We start from the raw sequence: 18,354 nt of genomic DNA on the forward strand, positions 1-18,354 counted from the left end.
CACCTGCTATTTATTTACCTCTGAAATATAAGTTCAAAAACAAATCAAATAAACAGGTTCATTTAGTATTGCGATGTATCTACATCATGTCAATATTTGCCTTCCCTGGTGCTAAATACATTGGCAGTGCTAGTTGAGATTATACATCTACATGAGATATCTTCTTATGAACTGATTTGTACTATGGATAAGATCGCTGGCTCTGTACATGTTCCAGTTCTTTTATTGTGGAAACACTCTTTACAAATCTGGATTATAGTACATGTTTGGGAAGAGATGGGGGAGAGGTGTTGGAATTCCTCTTTGATCTGAGATGAGTATGTGAAACTTATTTCTGATGATTCACAGTTCCAGTGAGAAAATTTCCAAAAAGTTTTATTTTACTTTCCACCCATATTTTGTCTGCACAAAGTCATAGTCTAAACTGTTCTAACTTCTAGATTCTTGGAACATATTAAATACATTGTTTTTTTATCTGCTTCTCTTCAGACTAACTAGAAGTGTATAGTATATAGTTAACATCAAAGATTTTTGTTAAAATATCAATAGCAGGTTCAAATAAAATTTTAAAAAATTACTACAATCATAGAACAGAAAACAATAGCAGGTTCTAATCTGTAATATATAAAAATCTGAACCTGGACTTACCTTAGTATGGAATTTGGCTACTTGTTTTTCATCAAGATTTAGTTGTCTGTATACTCTCTTCTTGTAGCAAAACTGAAAAGTGAACAATATCCTAGTATTTCAGAAATAATTTCCAGGAAAAATCTTGTATGCAAGAGTTAAATTATTTTTTCAGCATAAATTCAAATAATTACCAAAGTTAAGAGTGCATTATAATATCTAAGAGAACACTTAAATTTCTTTGAGCTAGCCTTTGCCCTAGCTGTTCTATGGAACCCTAACTATGACTGCATCTTCCATACTAAATCAGAATTAAGCTTCCTTAACTACATTTTTGGTATAATATCACGGGGTCCTTCTGCTTTTACTGATTATCTGATTGATAATGTTCCTAGCTTTTCATAGACTATAGATTTCTTTGTGAATGATTTTTGTGCTCATGTAGAAGAATTTGTGAAGCTAAGAAGGCAGGCAGGCAGGCAGGCAGGCATAATATGTAGCATATGGGCTCAGCTTGTTTGTTCCTTGTTTTTGGCCTCTAGAAACTATTTGCCAAATAAACAAAACACAACATTTCAACTAAATTTGGAGCTGAAATTATTATACTGTGATCCATAGAAAGTCTGGGGGTAAATGCAATAACCTATTTCTGCTCAAAAGGAAAGTGTTGGTACAGAGGAGTTACAAGTGAGTATTATTCAGTAGTCACAGAATGGAGATGTAAGAGTTTAAAATATTTCTGCCAAAATTACATCAAAATGTTGAAAATTACATCTGAATGTTTCATCCACCTTCCTCTCCTTCATTTTCTCTCCTTCTCTTTACCAAATTATATAACACAATCCAACTTCATGTGCTCAACAAGCTACAGTTTCCCATAAACCAACAAGTATGGGGAAAAAAAGTCTTCCTTCCAGCTCCATCATAACTTCCACTCATCCCTTTGCCCCGGAAGGTCACAGCAGTGGCAGGCCAAGGACTTTTTGCCCAAGGTTCCCCAAAACCTACATCCAGCCCTTTCAGGGAGCATGTAGCTGCCAATCACGTTAGCATCATTTTTTAGATACATTTTTTTCAGAATTGCTCTCCCCCTGCTGCTGCAATTTAAGATTTCAACATCTCATAAAAATATTGTAATTCAAAAGATCTCATAAAGATACTGTGATTCAAAAACTGTGAGCTGTTTGTTTATAGTTGCTACATTATTAAATTATGACTGTTATTAGTATCTAAACTTGAAATAATTTTTTTTTAAAAAAATACCTCTAAGGATGGAACACCTTTGTTTACAGTTTGTGGATATTCCATAAGAAGACGTTCTTCATCCAAAAATTTCCCATCTCTCCCATTGTTTGCTGGCTGGAATAGGCCATAATTGAGAACATCTTTCAAACTTTGATTCAACGTGCAAAGAATTCGTTGTTTTGCAACCCATACTGAAGCCTCAGGATTAAATCGAATACACTTCTGTAAAGAAAGAGAGAACACACATGGCAATTCCTATGATTATCATCAATTCTACACCAGATGACCAGTTAATTTTATTATTTAATACAAATACTTATGTTATACTTCTCTTCATACAAAGTATATAATTTTCCTCATGTCTACTTCATAATTTTTTACTTTTCAACCACAATTTTATTATGTTTAATTTAATCAACATTTAATTCAACTAGATTAGAGAGACAAGACAGTATAATTGACATTTTATTCACATTTGCAGAAGAAATCTGAATTTAAATATACACTCAGCCATAAAGCTTCTTAGAAATACAGGTAGTCCTCGCTTAATAACCATTTGTTTAGTGATGGTTTGGACTTATGATGGTGCTGAGAAAACTGACTTACGACCGGTCCTTGTACTTATGACCACTGCAGTGTCTCCACAGTCACATGATCACATGTAGGGCACTTGGCAACCGCTTCATATTTACAACTGTCGCAGCATCACATGATTGCCATTTTTTAACTTTTCTGTCAGCTTCCAGCAAGCAAAATCAATGGGGAAGTGAATGATTCACTTAAGGACCACATGGTTTGCTTAACAACTGTGGTGATCTGCTTAATGACTGCTGCAAAAAAGGTCATAAAATCAGGTTGGATTCACTCAACAACTACTTTGCTTAGTAACCAAAGTTCCAGTCCCAATTGTGGCTGTTAAGCAAGGACTGTATAGTAACTTATCACTGATACAATCCTATGTGTACCAACAGAAATAAATGCAGCTGAATTCAGTGGGACATACTACCAGGAAGGTGGAAAGATAATTCCAGTCTAAGCCTAGTTCAGCCAACTGGATTAACTGTTTTCTCCAGAGTCACATAAAATCCTGAATCCTTGGACAAATGACTTCAAAAGCCAGATTAATTCATGTGCTACTACACAAAGATATGGCAGATTGAAGTTACTTCTGTGTCTCTTGAAGATTATTGAGAAAACATACCAAAGCCAGAAAGGGATGCAACAAAGTTTATTAATACCAAAAGAGGTCAAGTCATTCCATTTTATGTTATACTCTTGGTTAATCCTAAAATCTGACTGGTTCACATTTCTAAATAGGTATCCCTTAAAACTCAGCCCAGGGAATAGATTGCAGCAGAACACTGGAACCCTTTAAAAAGAGCTATGCAAATTATTTGTCTTGCTGGAAGAACAACCGTGACATAAAAATTATGTGTGCTCACTGCTCAGTGCATGCTGAATTTTAATATACTGCTTAGAAAACATACCATCTTTTTAAAGATTAAGTACACCTCATTGAGCAATACTTGCTGTATAATGTATAACAATTGGATCTAAAATCAGAGTAAATCAACTGAACTTGGTAACGACTAAATTTAACTTTGTTTAATCCAAAGCTAAATTGAAATTTAGGTACTGACTAGCATTGTTTAATCCGAAACTGTAAGTGGGCAAACATGCCTACCAAATAATTCTAATGGCCTACATAATCGCCTACATCAGTAAACTGCTTGTTCACATACAGCATTAACCACTAGGCAGCATCAAGTTAATGAGCACTTTTTCACAAAGTACACCAAGCCAAAAACAAATAAATGACACCATGGAGTTAGTGTTACAGGCAGACACATATATTATGTATGGAGGGGAGATATCTAACATTATAAGTGTTCACAAATTTCTGTTTGGAAGATTGTATGACTTAACGGAAAATTAGCTAATTATTTATAAAACTGAAACTGAAACATTACCAACAAAGATTTGGCAAGAAAACGTACAGGTGAATAAATGCTAAAATAATGTCATATTTACCAAGCATTAATCAGTGAGATGATTAATTAATACATTGCATTAATCAACCATTTCAGAATATTATAAAGCCACAGAATTTAAAGCTGTCATAGTGTGTATTAAGTGTTTATATCATGAATTTGACAGAATGGCACAAAGTGTAAAGCAGCAGTTTTCAACCGTTTTGCCACAGCACACTGATGTGCCACAAAATTTCTGCAGGTATGTTCCATCACCCAGAATTCCACCTCCATCACCAGGAACAGACTGCCTCCATTTCTCCTCCCCAGTCCTAGCAACCTGTAACGGGACTTCTGGTTTCACAACCCAGAAGTCATGTCTATGAGATATATGTCATGAGTTGAAACAGTCTGGAAACCTCTGGTCTGAAGTATTAAACAGAAGTTAACTTGGATTAATGTATATTTGTAAAAACAAATAATAAAGTCTGGGTCAAGTTAACATTTCTTGATTACTAAGGAAATCTTTTCATGGAATTTTACATTAGAATTTCATCAATAGGTTTGAAGAATTGAATTTTTTTTCAAATGTAATAAATAGGGAATTGTAACATGTACAGACGAATTGGCAATACATGTGTATTTACTTATTTAGTAAGACCTATATAAAACCTTTCCAAGAATAACCAGGAAGTATCCCTAAAAACAAAAACAGCACTGATAATATCATACATTTATCAATCTGAAGGGATGCGGTGGCGTTGCGGGTTAAACCGCTGAGCTGCCGAGCTTGCCGATCGGAAGGTCGGCGGTTCGAATCCGCATGACGGGGTGAGCTCCCGTTGCTAGTCCCAGCTCCTGCCAACCTAGCAGTTCGAAAACATGCAAATGTGAGTAGATTAATAGGTACCGCTTCGGCGGGCAGGTAACGGCGTTCCGTGTAGTCATGCTGGCCACATGACCACAGAACTGTCTACAGACAAACGCCGGCTCTTCGGCTGTGAAACGGAGATGAGCACCACTCCCTAGAGTTGGACACGACTGGACTTAATGTCAAGGAAACCTTATCAATCTGAACTGCTCACAGTTAAGATAGTTCTGTAATTCTGTCTAGCTCAGCAGGGAACTTCTTCTACAAGACCTATTTTTTTAAAAAAAATCACATAATATTAATAAACAGTATTAGTAATTTATTGAGAAAAGAGATACAATTAAGGGTCACAATTTTTTAAGTACATACAAGGTTTAAACATTTTTTAAGCAAAAGTAAGTTTTGTTTTAAATAGAGAAATGTATGGCTGGATCCACAGGAAGTGGAAACTGCAATTCTATCAGAGGAAGAAAAAGCCTTGTATAGTCTTCTAACACAGTATAATTTCTACAGAGCATTCAGAAAACAGAGTATGAATGATTTGTTCTTGTTTCAAACTATTTCAATAAGCTCTATGTAATAGGAAAGTAACAACTAAAAGAGTTTTGGATTACAATTTTCAACTTTCCTCAAAATTACTTTCATCTTGGCATATATTTCAGAGACCCCCTATTAATTTTTAGGCAGATAAGCTATTTAATAAAATATGAATGCACTTACAGGTATATATTCTTCACATACTGTAATAGCCCTATCCAAGCCAATGCTCTTAGCTACAAATTGGAAATAATTTGTTTTCTATGCTGAATGAACTATCATACAGGTTTGCAGGCCAAGTGGAGGATAAAATTAGCATTCATGGAAGATATTCTAATATCAGTGAACATGCCAATAGAGTAGGGTGAAATTATTTTAAGTATTTTATACACTAACATTCAAAAGGGGATTTTAAAAAGAGCTAGGCAAATTATTTGTCTTGCTTGAAGAACAACTGTGACAGGAAAATTATGTGGCTATTAAAATCCCAGTGTGCTCACTGCTCAGTGCATGCTGAATTTTAACATACTGCTTAGAAAACATACCATCTTTTTAAAGATTAAGTACACCTCATTGAGCAATACTTGATATATAATGTCTAACGATGAATCTATCCAAAATCTGTCAAGACACAGACTCATTCCTTAGAGAAAGTCTGTGGACTTGAAAAAGCATACATCTTCTTCGTTAAATTGTTATTACTTAATCTCTTCAATAAGAATGCAATATGCAGATGACATGCACTTTGGCCATTTCATTTATAAGCAATCGGTTTAGGATATGAGAGCATAGATGGTCACTAGTTTTCTCATCTGCTCCATTGCTTCTTCACTAACCTGACAGCTTCTCCCAAGCACAGCTGCAACATGACAGCCAGTCTCCAGAATGAAATAGGTGCATATAAATAGGTGTATGCAGCCTACAATTACTGATGGTGTAGCAAGCACAATCCAGTAAGGGAATACTGACTTTTGGTTCCAATAAGGGAAACCATTCCTAATCAGTTCTCCATGTATTTGTTATTCCTGGACCATCAGAGTTTCTAGTCAGACAACTTGGCTAGGAAGTTGATGCTGAAAAATATACAGCACAATCCACAATCCTTGTCAGATTCCATAATCAGATGAGGGATGAATCTTCTGATTGCGTTCATCTTCCATGATGAGCTAATGCATGTCAAGAACCAGATGGGAGGGGGAACATCGAGGAGTGTGAAACTATGCTGTTTGGGCTAAGGGGAGAAGTCAAGGTCATACCAGCAGAGACATCTGTGCTTGGCATGCCTAACCATTGAAATTAGGTGGGAAGAGATGCATGGGGGGGGGGGGGAACGGGGTGTCTGCTCATTTTTAATTAGGTGTTTAGGCAGGAATCTTCAATCGCAGCTTTTCTTCCGATCTGTACACTGCTCTCAATAAATCTGGATTCTGCATATGTGCATGAATCAAGTCATTATTGGGGCTCAAGGTGTCAGTTCTACCATTCTCTTGGTAGAATGGCTATTTATAAAGGACCCAGAAAGAGGAAACACCTCAGTAAAAAGAAATCAAAAGAGCTTGCATATGATGTACAGATGCAAACTTAGAAACAGTGAATATACCACAAAAGGAAATGATAGGAAATTAGAAGATTAAGGTATCTGACCAGTTTGCTCTGTGGGCTGTTATGGATGTCAAAGCCAACCCCTCTTGCTTATAAGGCTTTATCTTTATACTGGACTTTTATTGGAGAATCCTCCAGATCTATTATGACTTCAAACAGAAGACTGTCTTTTGAGAGCTCTTCAGCTATATGACTATGCTTTTTGTAAGTTAGGTTATATGCCTATCTTATCTCTGGACCTATTAAATCAGGTGATACTGCAGAATCAGTCTGCTAGAAATATATGAAATAACGCTTCGCAATTGCCACTGGTAGCCAGACAACTAGCATTATTCATTACTTGAAACTTCATCCTGCATTATGTCCAATTTTTTTTTAGAGTTCTGATATTTATATCTTTACTGTTAATCTTTATCCTGTAGAAATGAGTTTGTAGGCTTTTAGAAAGTTTTCCTGAAAGGTTACAATCACTGGTCTAATAAAAAAGCTTATTGATTGATTGATTGATATTTTTTTCAACTTAGTTCAATCTTCCTGTCAGCCTGATCACTGTTTACTCATCTCATATTAGGAATGAGTTATTTTTTCCAATCTTAAATATGATTTTTCTTATGTTGTATCAGTTTGAGATTTTTAAAAAATGTTTAAAAAAACACCCTGTGCTTTTGTAAATAATTTTTATTAATAAATATACTTGTGGAATATTTTCCCTAATTCATTTTTTCCATAGACTTCTGGTTGGAGAACTTCATTGCCACAACTGGAGAAATGTACATTTTAAGTTTCAGTTTGAATATTGTTTTTAAATAGCAAAATTGGTATTAAAATGTGGACCAAATTTCTTCCCCATCAAAAGTTGGCACTCATGGAGACCTTCTGCACCAGTAATTCCTGTAGGATACCTATGCAATAAGTAATACATTTCTATCTATTAGGTGAATTCTCCCTTTTTAACCAGATACTTTGAAGTACTTTTAATTCATTTCTATAATGTGTTAATATTCTGTTTGCATCAAAATATGAGTTTACCAAATAAAACATTTTCTTTGCCTACCATATACTAGATCATACTTTCTTCTACTCTGTCACAATAACAGGCCCCAAATTTTATTCTCCACCAAGACAGACTTATCTTGAAATATTATTAAAATTGTGATTAATGTTCTATTCCATAAAATATGGATAACACTTCCTTTCCTGAGAAAGTTTTATAAAGGTGGGGTGGTTTGGGTTTGTTGTTGTTGCTGTTGTTATATTCTGGAAAATAACCAGGTGGGTGAAGATCATTCCTCAGGCTGCTTGAGAGAAACAATTTATCTGCACTTTCATTAAATGAATAACTAGGACCTGAGTTGAGGCATATGTTGAGTATGTGAACCCACAAATTCAGTAACTTTTTCAGCTGGATACTACCACATTACCCAACATTTTTACTGCCTTCAGTTGAGGTACAAGTCTGAAAAGTAGCTTTCAGAGGGCGTTCTTCTCACTGGGAAGGAATTGGCTTCTTTACCTACTCTCTGGAAATAGACTTTTGTTTACTAAGAGGTTTGAAATATTCAGATGGGTGAAAATGATTACTCATGATCCTTCAGTGAACTACTATCTTTGTATTTATTCTATTCACATAAAACAGTAGAATATATTTTGCGTTAACAGGAATAGGAAGAAGGGCTTTCTTTCATGCCTTTCAGCAAAACATCAATTGGGTAAAAGTGCTGTGGAAACAGATTGTCGGATGAGCATGGGAAAGGACCCCACTTATCCCTAATTTTCTATACAAATAAGGCAGACATTTCAATAAATAAATAATATTGCTACATCCATATTGGCTTATTTAATCCTTATATTTTTGTCACCCTAAACCTATAGAGATTATAGACAAAACTGAACAATAACTTAATTTATATGCACTTTCACTCATTATTTATAGTCAGATTGATCATCCTAATCAAAAGAAAAGAAAAATACAATTACTTCTGAAGCAACAGTGTGATAAAATGATATAGGAGCATTATTATAATACATGGCATCCATCCAAAATTTCTAAAATGCAAATACAGAAAAATTGTTTCAGGATGACAGAACGAATGTTGATCTAGGAGAACTCACAATTCTAGGTAAAGGCAAGCATTACCTTCTGGCAAATTCTCAAGGCTAAAATCAGTAATATGAACATGAGACAACTGAATTATTATAGTCTCTACCCTAAGGACATAATTCAGCCAACATGGATAATAACTGAAAAGTTAAAAGCACATACTTTAATCTCTTATATCAAACTCAATGGGACTGAAAACTTAAAACTTAACTGAATCATATTCTTCTTCATCATCCTTTTCTGACTTTTGGTTCAAGTGCCTATATATGAACCAAACAGTAAAATATCATTGAAGACCTAAAACAATCATCTGACTTCTTTTTAATACTGTCAGGCTTTCAAGATTCTATTATTATAGCCCATATCAATATAGTTCTAGTGTTTCTTGTGGTGCCCATTTCCTGGCCTGGTCTACCTCCAAGGGCTGATAATTTTTTTAAAAAATTCCAATTCAATTAATTACCTCCCTACTAGGTGGCACTGCTTAGCTGATCTTGGAAAGCCAAGGAAGGCAGGACCCGATTAGAAGCTGGACATTCACTTCAATTTCTAACAAGCAAAATTAATGGGGAATCTGGCAGGAGGTAACAAATGGTAGTCACATGACGTTGTGCCTAAAGACTGTGCAGGATTCACCTAAGGACTGCAATTGGAACTGCCGGAACTGCTGTTGTAAGTTGGCACGGTCGTGTGACATCGTGCTTTATGACTGCATCGCTTAGTGATGGAATTCCTGGTCCCAATTACCGCTGTTAACCAAGGACTACCTATATTCATCAAACTACCTTCCACAAAATACAATACATATTCTTTTTAATTACTATCTATGATTTCTATGGTTTTACATTTCAGAAAAGTTACCAACAAGCCTTTTATCATTAAACATTCTAATAATACTGTTGAATGAATTTGGTCAATAGATGTTTTCATGGAATTATCCTTACAGTTTGCTGTAGATCTGGTATTATAATCCGTATCACTAATGTGTTATTCTGGGTGTCTTCCATTTTGCTACTTGGCTTTTCCGCTGTCGCCTTGATAGTGTCATAAATGGTTTCTTCTTTGGAGCTGTCTGATTCTGATTCCACTGAATAATCTGAAAAACTCTGAGCCATCTCATCTTCACTTGATGTTGGACTACGAGGCATGTTCAGCATATATTATGCTTAACTAAAAACACAAAAGACAAGGCAACAATCAGTTTCACATGTAACATTTTGAACCCAGAAAGAGAATGGCATTTATTTATGTATTTATTTATTTATATTGTTTTTAGTCTTTTCTAACTAAATTTGCAAGTGTTGGTGTGGGGGAATCTTGGGAAAATAGAGAATCTGGTAGATTAGGTAATGCTGTAGATTAGCATTGGAATACTACTTATCATCATAGAAAATGTAACATTCTTTGGAAGCAAAAGTAATTCTCACGTACATTTCATCCTGATTTGTAGAACAGGACACTGTAGGAATACTGCAAAGCCTATACAAAGTTATGTTTGACCTTTACAAAGGATTGAACTTGAAGAATACAAACACTGTAGGAATAGTATAATGCCTATATAATATAATGTTTAGCTTTTACAAAGGACTATCTGTGAAAGTTCACTCTCTCTACTTAATGGGGTAAAAAATAGCAAAAGCATATCAACTGTTGAAATATTTGACATTAGGAAAGATCATACAATTAATACTTAATAGAGGTCCTATGAGTAAAAGTAGCTTAGTGAATTTTATCAGGAAGTTCTGTCACTGGACTTACATCCAACATTAAACAAGTACTTTTCCATTGCTAAAATGGGAATTCTCCTTGCCATTTGCATTAGGAGGCAGTAACAGTCCTAATATATGAGTTAGAACAAGCGTGTTAAGGTTATTGGGACTATAGGCAAAATAAATACTCACAATTAGAACTTTCTGTCATGTATTTTGCTGATACTGTAAATAGCCCTAACCATAGTAGAAGTTATATGTTCAATAAATAATTATGTAAATGAAATTATATGGAAAGCATCTCCCATAGAAATCTCACTGATTCTGGAGTGCTATTTCTGATATGCTAAATCTGTATTTAATAATAAATATTGTGATACAGCTTTGAAATACCATGTTTGAGATGAAGCCAGTTTACACTGACTTCTTTTAAGCAAAAAAAAATCCCTGAGGGTGTATTTCATTTTCTTACGCTTCACTGAACTGTGAATTAATGCAGATGTCATGAGTACTGATGGCGAGCTGGAAGGGGCCTCTATCCAGGGGGGGAAACGCATGCGTAGTACTGAGGAATTAAGCAGCCATTCAAAGAGACACAGATCAGACCCGCCTTAACTTTTGGGGTTTATCTGTCTGGGTTTTTTCCACGCTTCTTCAGTTTGTTAGGATTCTGTTTTATGTAGCAGTAATAAACACTAGAGACTTACTCCTTGTCTCAGCGTGATTTCTGACGGTTAGGACATCAATCCTAACAAACTGAAGAAGCGTGGGAAAAACCCAGACAGATAAACCCCAAAAGTTAAGGCGGGCCTGATCTGTGTCTCTTTGAATGGCTGCTTAATTCCTCAGTACTACGCATGCGTTCCCCCCCCCCCCCTGGATAGAGGCCCCTTCCAGCTCACCATCAGTACTCATGACAGCAGCTCTCTGTAATACCTTAAGTCAATAAAAAGCATAAACACTGTAATGGCTTCTTTATACTCCTACTGATGCCAATCTCACAAATGAAGAGTTATGTTGGCCAATACAGAGCTAAAACAAACTTCAAAAGGTTTAGAAAATATTTAATTAGGTTAGCAATATGGTACTCAAGGACCTATTCTATCCATCCATCCATCCCACCATCCTCCAAAGCCACAAGATAACCAAATCTCAAAAGCATTTTCTGTACTCACATGAAATCTCAGTCGGTGACCTTAGAATAGTCAATATCTCTCAGACCAGCCTATTCCACAGTGTTGTTGTTAGACACTGGTCCCTACAGCTTTCTTGGAAAGATTTTGGAAGTGGCTTGCCATTGCCTCCTTCCTAGGGCTGAGAGAGCGAGACTGGCCCAAGGTCACCCACAAACTTTGTGCTATGGTGGGAGTAGAACTTAGTGTCTCCCAGTTTCTACCTTGGTGCGTTAACCACTACACACACTGGCTCTCTGGGTGACCAAATGGGCTGCATTCTCCATTTCTTTATTCTTTGGTTTCTTTCAAAGCCTTATTCAGCAGAAGAGTTTTTTCCACACAACACATCATGTTTTCAAAGTTTCTGAGATTTTTTCACTACCTGTTCCCTTGCAAGATGAAAAAATGGGTATAATTTTATCACCTATTTGCTACTTTTTCAAGTTGATTTCAAGCTGTCCCTGAAATAAATTTTAGCATTTTTTTTGTTCTTTAGGATACATACCCCTATAAGAGGCCCTTCTCTCCAAATAAGTAACACTGTTTATTGTTGAGAGTTTTTTCTTACCTTCAATTCACTTTCTAACTAAAGAGGAAGTAACCCATTATTGTTCAGTCTTCAGTGAAGTTTCCTGCTCTCCCACCAGCCTGTTCCACTAAAAGAATTAATAGAAAGTTTCACATTTATTCCTATATGCCTTGCAGCTAGAGGTGTGTGACAAAAGCTTTTGATTTTAGGGGATTTGCATTTTGGGACCAATGCCAATACTGTATGACACAGTCACAACTGTTCAGGAGAGCCTTCTCTTCCTTGGAGAGGGTTTAAGGAGTACAATGAGTTGCCAGGGGTCTCAGGAAAAAGAAAGTTCAGTTGCCATCAAGATAGCCCAAGTTCTGTTGATAATGAACAAATGATCACCATCTCAGTCTGTCCCCAGCTATAATTCAGAGCTCTTTCAAAGTCATTCCAGTAACATTTTCAACCCTGTCCAGCCACTTAACTTTTGCCTTCCCCTTCTACTTCCATGAACCTTATCAAGTATAATATGCTTGTCTAGTCCATCTTTTACTCACATTACTTGCCCAAACTAGCCGGGTTTGAGTTGTTTTATACTCAAGCAATTGCTGAATACAAATGGTGCTAGAGAACAAATTAAGGCCAGATATTTTTAAAATCCCAAAGTTGCTTTACAGGAATAAGCAACATAATTATTGAATCCAATCATTAAAATATACAATTAGATTTTCCCCATTAGTGATACACATTTCTAAATACAGTTTATGTAATAGAATAGAAGCATTAACATGTTATTATGATGGAACAAGTACCATCAAATGTCATGCACTAAAAATAGTAATGCTGATAAGTATATCCGCATACTTCTAAAACACAGGAATGAACTAAGAGCAGTACAGAATTAATCATAGCTTCACTTTCTAAATTACATTTATTGCTAATTTGCATCTGTGTGTCTGTGTGTATACAGGTTTTTAATATGTCCCATTATTTTGTTAGTCTTCTAAAACAAACCAGTGGGAAATCTAGACAATGTTATGTTTTTAACTCGTCGGTTTTTGTGACAATGCTGAAATTTACATTGGGAATTATGAATTTAAACATATTGTTGTGCATACTACAAATAAGAGGCTAGCATTATAAGTCCAAAACTTTTTTTTGGACTTCCTCCTGAAAATTCATCCATCCAAATCTATCCCAACTATTCTTCAATAGAAATCCTTACATTCCTGCTTCATTGATGATTTTCAGTAGCTTTAATAAAGAAGAATATTTTTCAGTTACAAGTTATAGCACTGTTGTCTAGTGAATGCAAACCATCTGAGCTGTAGAAAAACTTTGTCATATGATCTATTGGAACTAGAGAGAAAAAAGTATTTAAGAATGTATTTAAGAAAAAACTAGAAATATTTTCAAAAAGATAGTAGGAGATAGAGATAAATGTACTTTTACATGCTTCTTATATTCTAATATTTTCTTATTTGCTATTTTTTGATACCTGTAGTGTATAGTACAATTTACTTTTCTTGGTATCAGGAGATTTAGAGTGAGATACGAGCAACATAATTATAGCAGCCTCTCTTCATTATATCCGGGTGAAGATATGGATTTGATGAACTGGTGTTAGATTCTCTTGCACCTTCAAAACAGTGACACTAATGGATACCTGCCCCTCCATTTACTTTCTTCTGTTAGAAGAGCTTATTTCTCAAAACTGAATTTTGAACAGCAGAGAGAAATGAGTCAGAGACAGGGAAGTCAGTTAGACAAAGCAGGCAGGGTAAACTGGAAGGCAAAACCAGAGAATAAGACAGGAATCAGATCTACTGATTCCATTGGCACTATTAAATGAAATTGCAAGTCACTCCCCATATCTGTTTATTTTTCAGGCAGTATCTATACTTTGAAAATGATCAGAGCCATAGAAGATGGCCTTTATCTCAAATCCCACATTACATGGCATTTTGGAGGTCTAAAATGGCACCTATCACAGCCCAAAGTCTAGCAGTCACCCAACAGGTAAATGATGATAAAAAGTGGAATTAGATATAGCTCCCTCAACTCCTTTTTTAGTAGCTTCTCAGTAGAGAAGGATGTTTTTATAACAAACCTTTTGGAATGATTTAACTCACCCAGACTAGCAAGTGAATATATCTGGGTAAGAGACAGGTTTTCAAGCAACATGTTCTATCTGTGCTTTTATTTGTTTTAGATTCTTAATCTGATTCCTGTCTTATTCTCTGGTTTTGCCTTAGAACCTGATTTTACAATCTTTTTTGTGCCGGTCATTAAGCAAATCACCACAGTTGTTAAGTGAACCATGTGGTTGTTAAGCAAATCACACAGTTCCCCATTGATTTTGCTTGCCAGAAGTTGGCTAGAAAGGTCAAAAATGGCAATCACGTGCTGCGATGGTCATAAGTGTGAGCAACAGTTTTAAGTCATTTTTTTCAGCACTGTCATTAGTCTCAACCATCACTAAACAAATGGTCATTAAGTGAAGACTATCTGTATTAATTCCCTAGAAAACAGCTGGAGGGCACAGGTACCAAGAGCTTATCACTTAAAAGAAAAAAAAATCCTTCCTGAATATATTATTTAAAGCAAATACATGAAAATATAATATGCTTTAGAGGTGTGCAGAAATCCAGATTTGAAGAGTAAACTCTAATTCAAAGTTCATGTGGGTGGGCATGTTGTGCCTATCAGGAACACATTAAAGCTTTTCAGCATACATGGCTGCCCTTTATAGGTAACATCTGATCTTGAGAAAATACATGTTTAGGATAGTCCCAGGAGATGCTATGGGAATGCACTCCAAATCACATTTTGTCCTTCAAATCCAAATTACTGCATTGTCCTTGAAAACCTCTCTTTTGTAATTTTTTAAACCAAGTCTTCCAGAAGAAGTTCATATTGACTACATATTTTTTCATAAATGCCAGCATATTACTACTTTGATTCAAAAGTGCTCTCTACTATTTAAAATTAGTATAATTTTCTTTCTTTTATAAAAATAATTCCCTGTTCTCTATGTGTTTCCTTTCTTTCCAACTCAAGAGGCTTTATAAATATTTGCCATCATTATCAGGAAAATCATATTATTTTTCAAGTCTCTGCTATCAAACTTTGCCTATATTTATATATGCAAATATGAAAAACACTTTAATATACTGGAAGGGAAAATCAAAATAACAAATTTATAAAACAAATTGTCCCCAAAAAGCTAGTGAGAGATATTCGGCTGCAGCCCAGCTTCTCAGCATGAAAGTAACAAGGATACTTATTAATTTGCTATTTATATTACCTACCTTGTCCTAATTTTTTTCTTTTTCTTTTTTTGTCCAAGACAAACTATGCATTCCATTAATTTAAAAACTCAATACACTTTAGCAGTGGTGCATGCTGCACATGCCTTGTATGTAAATCAAGGCATGTAAAGGGATTGTTTTAAAATAATGATATTAATTTTATTTATTTATTTATTTATATTTCAAATTTCCATCACCGCCCATCTCCCCCGAAAAGGTGACTCTTTTAATATGTATGCATTTATTTAACGCCTATTTGTGTGCACATGGAGAAGGGAGGAACATTCCACAAGGTTCAGACATGAAAGAGTTAATCAGTCAAACATAAACCTGTCAATCTAGATAGTGGACTGAGATCAGCAAAGCCTGGAAGCACAAACCTGCAGGAACCAATCAGAAGGTGGACCCAATAGGTGAGATTTTTAGAAAGGGAGGGGGGTTGAATATATGCCCTGTACGTTTTTGTTTCTTTCTTAGCTCTCTTTTCTTATTTTATAATTCAGTCTAGTCTTTTTCTTTGTTTTTATATTTAGTTAATTTTTAAAAGTGCAAAACAAAGGGGGGAGGGGTCCAAATCCATTTTTCCTTTGTCCTTTGTCTTCCTTCCCTAGAAGAGACTACATGTCTTCTCAGATGCCTGGTGCTGTTGTTGTTCAGTTGTTCAGTCGTGTCTGACCCTTTGTGACGCCATGGAACACAGCACGCCAGGCCTTCCTGTCCTCCACTGTCTCCCAGAGTTTACTCAAATTCATGTTCATTACATCAGTGATGCTATCTAACCATCTCATCCTCTGCCATCCCCTTCTCCTTTTGCCTTCAGTAATGCCTACCAAGAAAGAAAAGTGCCTAAATCAAAAGGAGGGTTAAAGCATCAGAAGAAAAGAGCCTTCGAAGGCTCTTTTGATACAGATTAGGATCCCTTTTCTTTGATTTATATTATGGCTTGATCTGCTCCGTTTCTTTGTACACTCAGTCCTCTTTTGTCCTACCTTCTTGTTTGAGTGCGAGGATGTGGATTCCTGCCTGGAAGATCAGCCGTGATTTAAAGCCTGCAGCCTTCATGATATTTTCCCTTCCCCTTCCTATCAATTAGCTCCTTAACCTTAATCTACATAATGAACAGCTTGTACCTTCTGAAATCAATAGTCTCATTCTGACAAGGAATTTAGCCTGCCATGCATCCCACTCACTCTGCTACCTACAGAAAAGGCAAGAAAACTGAGGGAGGACAGTTTTTTAACTCCTTCCTTTCTGAGTAAAGATATATACAGGGATTCTCCCAGGATTGCTGGAGGGTGCAACAGTTGGGGCTGTGGGTAGCGTTTCCACACATCCAGCAAAAGGAGGACATGTCCTCCTTTTTGTCCTCATGTTGTCTGTCCAGCAGGCATAGCCTTAAAATCAAATATTGTCCAGCTTTTTGAGCATTTGCTAGCTATCTCTTCCTGATCAGCTTCTCTCCCCAGCACAGGGCTTCCCTAATAAATGCTAACCACAAGTTAACAAGCTCTGCTCTGTGACCTTAGTTGTTGGGTACCCTCTGGCTGGCTTGCTGCTGCCTGAAATTGGCAAGACCTTAATCAGTTACTAGCTGAAGGCTTTTGCCTACTAACTGTCTCTAGCATATTTCTGTAATTGAAAAAACAGTCTTTCTGGTGCTGGAAAAAGTAATTTCATATGCATGTGGGCCTAAATACTTTTTTTTTTTTTGCAGTTTTTCACTGTAGTTCTTGTTGAGGATGCCAAGAAAGTTAAACAGTTAGTTTGTCCTCCTTTCTCGCCATTTGTTCTCCTTTCCAGTTGTCCATGTCCTCCTTTGCTTGTTGAGGTATCTGGTAACCCTAACTGTGGGCGTTACCAGATTATCTCGTAGGCCACCAAATCCACCAACCCACCAAATCCCTGCGTATACACATGCAAGCACACACTCCATTACAGCATGTGTGCGGATAAGGGCTCCTTCTTCCATCCTGGAAAGATTAAGCAGCCTACTTGTAGCAATAACTTTGTCTGAAAATGTCAGCTTGAAAAAGTTAAGCATGTTAAGTATGCTAGTACTTTGTTAAGCTTGCTAGTGCTTAGATGGGAAACAGCAAGGAACTTCCAAGGCTGCACACAAGACTTGGAAATTTATTTATTTATTATTCAAATTGAAAAGAAAAACAAAACTTGGAAGTAAGCAATAACAAAACCATTTCTGTGCAGTTGCCAAGAAAATAGCATGGATATGTCTATGCAGTTATCATGAGTCAAGCTCAATTTGAGGAAGACTTTGCCTTTACTGAATAATTAATATGAATAAAATGTTACAATTTTATAGCACAATACTGATTGCAACCAGGGCTTCCTGTGGGTTCATAGGATTTGATAGTAAATTAAGTACAAAACACCCACGTCAGATTTCCCTCCTTTTTTAAACACGTCAGATTTCCCTCCTTTTTTAAACAAACAACAAATACTTTCATTTTCCAGTCATCTTTCCTCAGCAAGATGATTGACAGCTATACAAGGCAAACCTGGCCTCTCCAGCCTTCTCGTGGCAGCTTTCACCAATAAGATGCAGAGAAGGAAGTACAGCCTCAGCATGAAATCTAAAATGGACCATAAGGAAGGCTGAGCGAAGGAAGATCGATGCTTTTGAACTGTGGTGTTGGAGGAAAATTCTGAGAGTGCCCTGGACTGCAAGAAG

The 18,354-nt window shown here is 36.1% G+C and overlaps 1 protein-coding gene across 1 annotated transcript in view; it reads right to left on the minus strand.

Annotated features, from left to right (window-relative positions):
• Positions 1-18,354, minus strand: part of SHANK2 (SH3 and multiple ankyrin repeat domains 2) — a 362,929-nt gene that overhangs the window by 322,608 nt on the left and 21,967 nt on the right. Inside the window, exons 2-4 of the mRNA XM_063289598.1 lie at positions 9,898-10,123; positions 1,891-2,094; positions 649-720 (exon numbers count right to left, since the gene is read on the minus strand). Of these exons, the coding sequence (XP_063145668.1) occupies positions 649-720; positions 1,891-2,094; positions 9,898-10,110 (489 nt within the window). The 5' untranslated portion in view covers positions 10,111-10,123. The remainder of the gene's footprint in view (positions 1-648; positions 721-1,890; positions 2,095-9,897; positions 10,124-18,354) is intronic.

This window comes from Candoia aspera, chromosome 1 (genome assembly GCF_035149785.1).
Source record: "Candoia aspera isolate rCanAsp1 chromosome 1, rCanAsp1.hap2, whole genome shotgun sequence".
In the NCBI taxonomy this organism is placed as follows: domain Eukaryota; kingdom Metazoa; phylum Chordata; class Lepidosauria; order Squamata; family Boidae; genus Candoia; species Candoia aspera.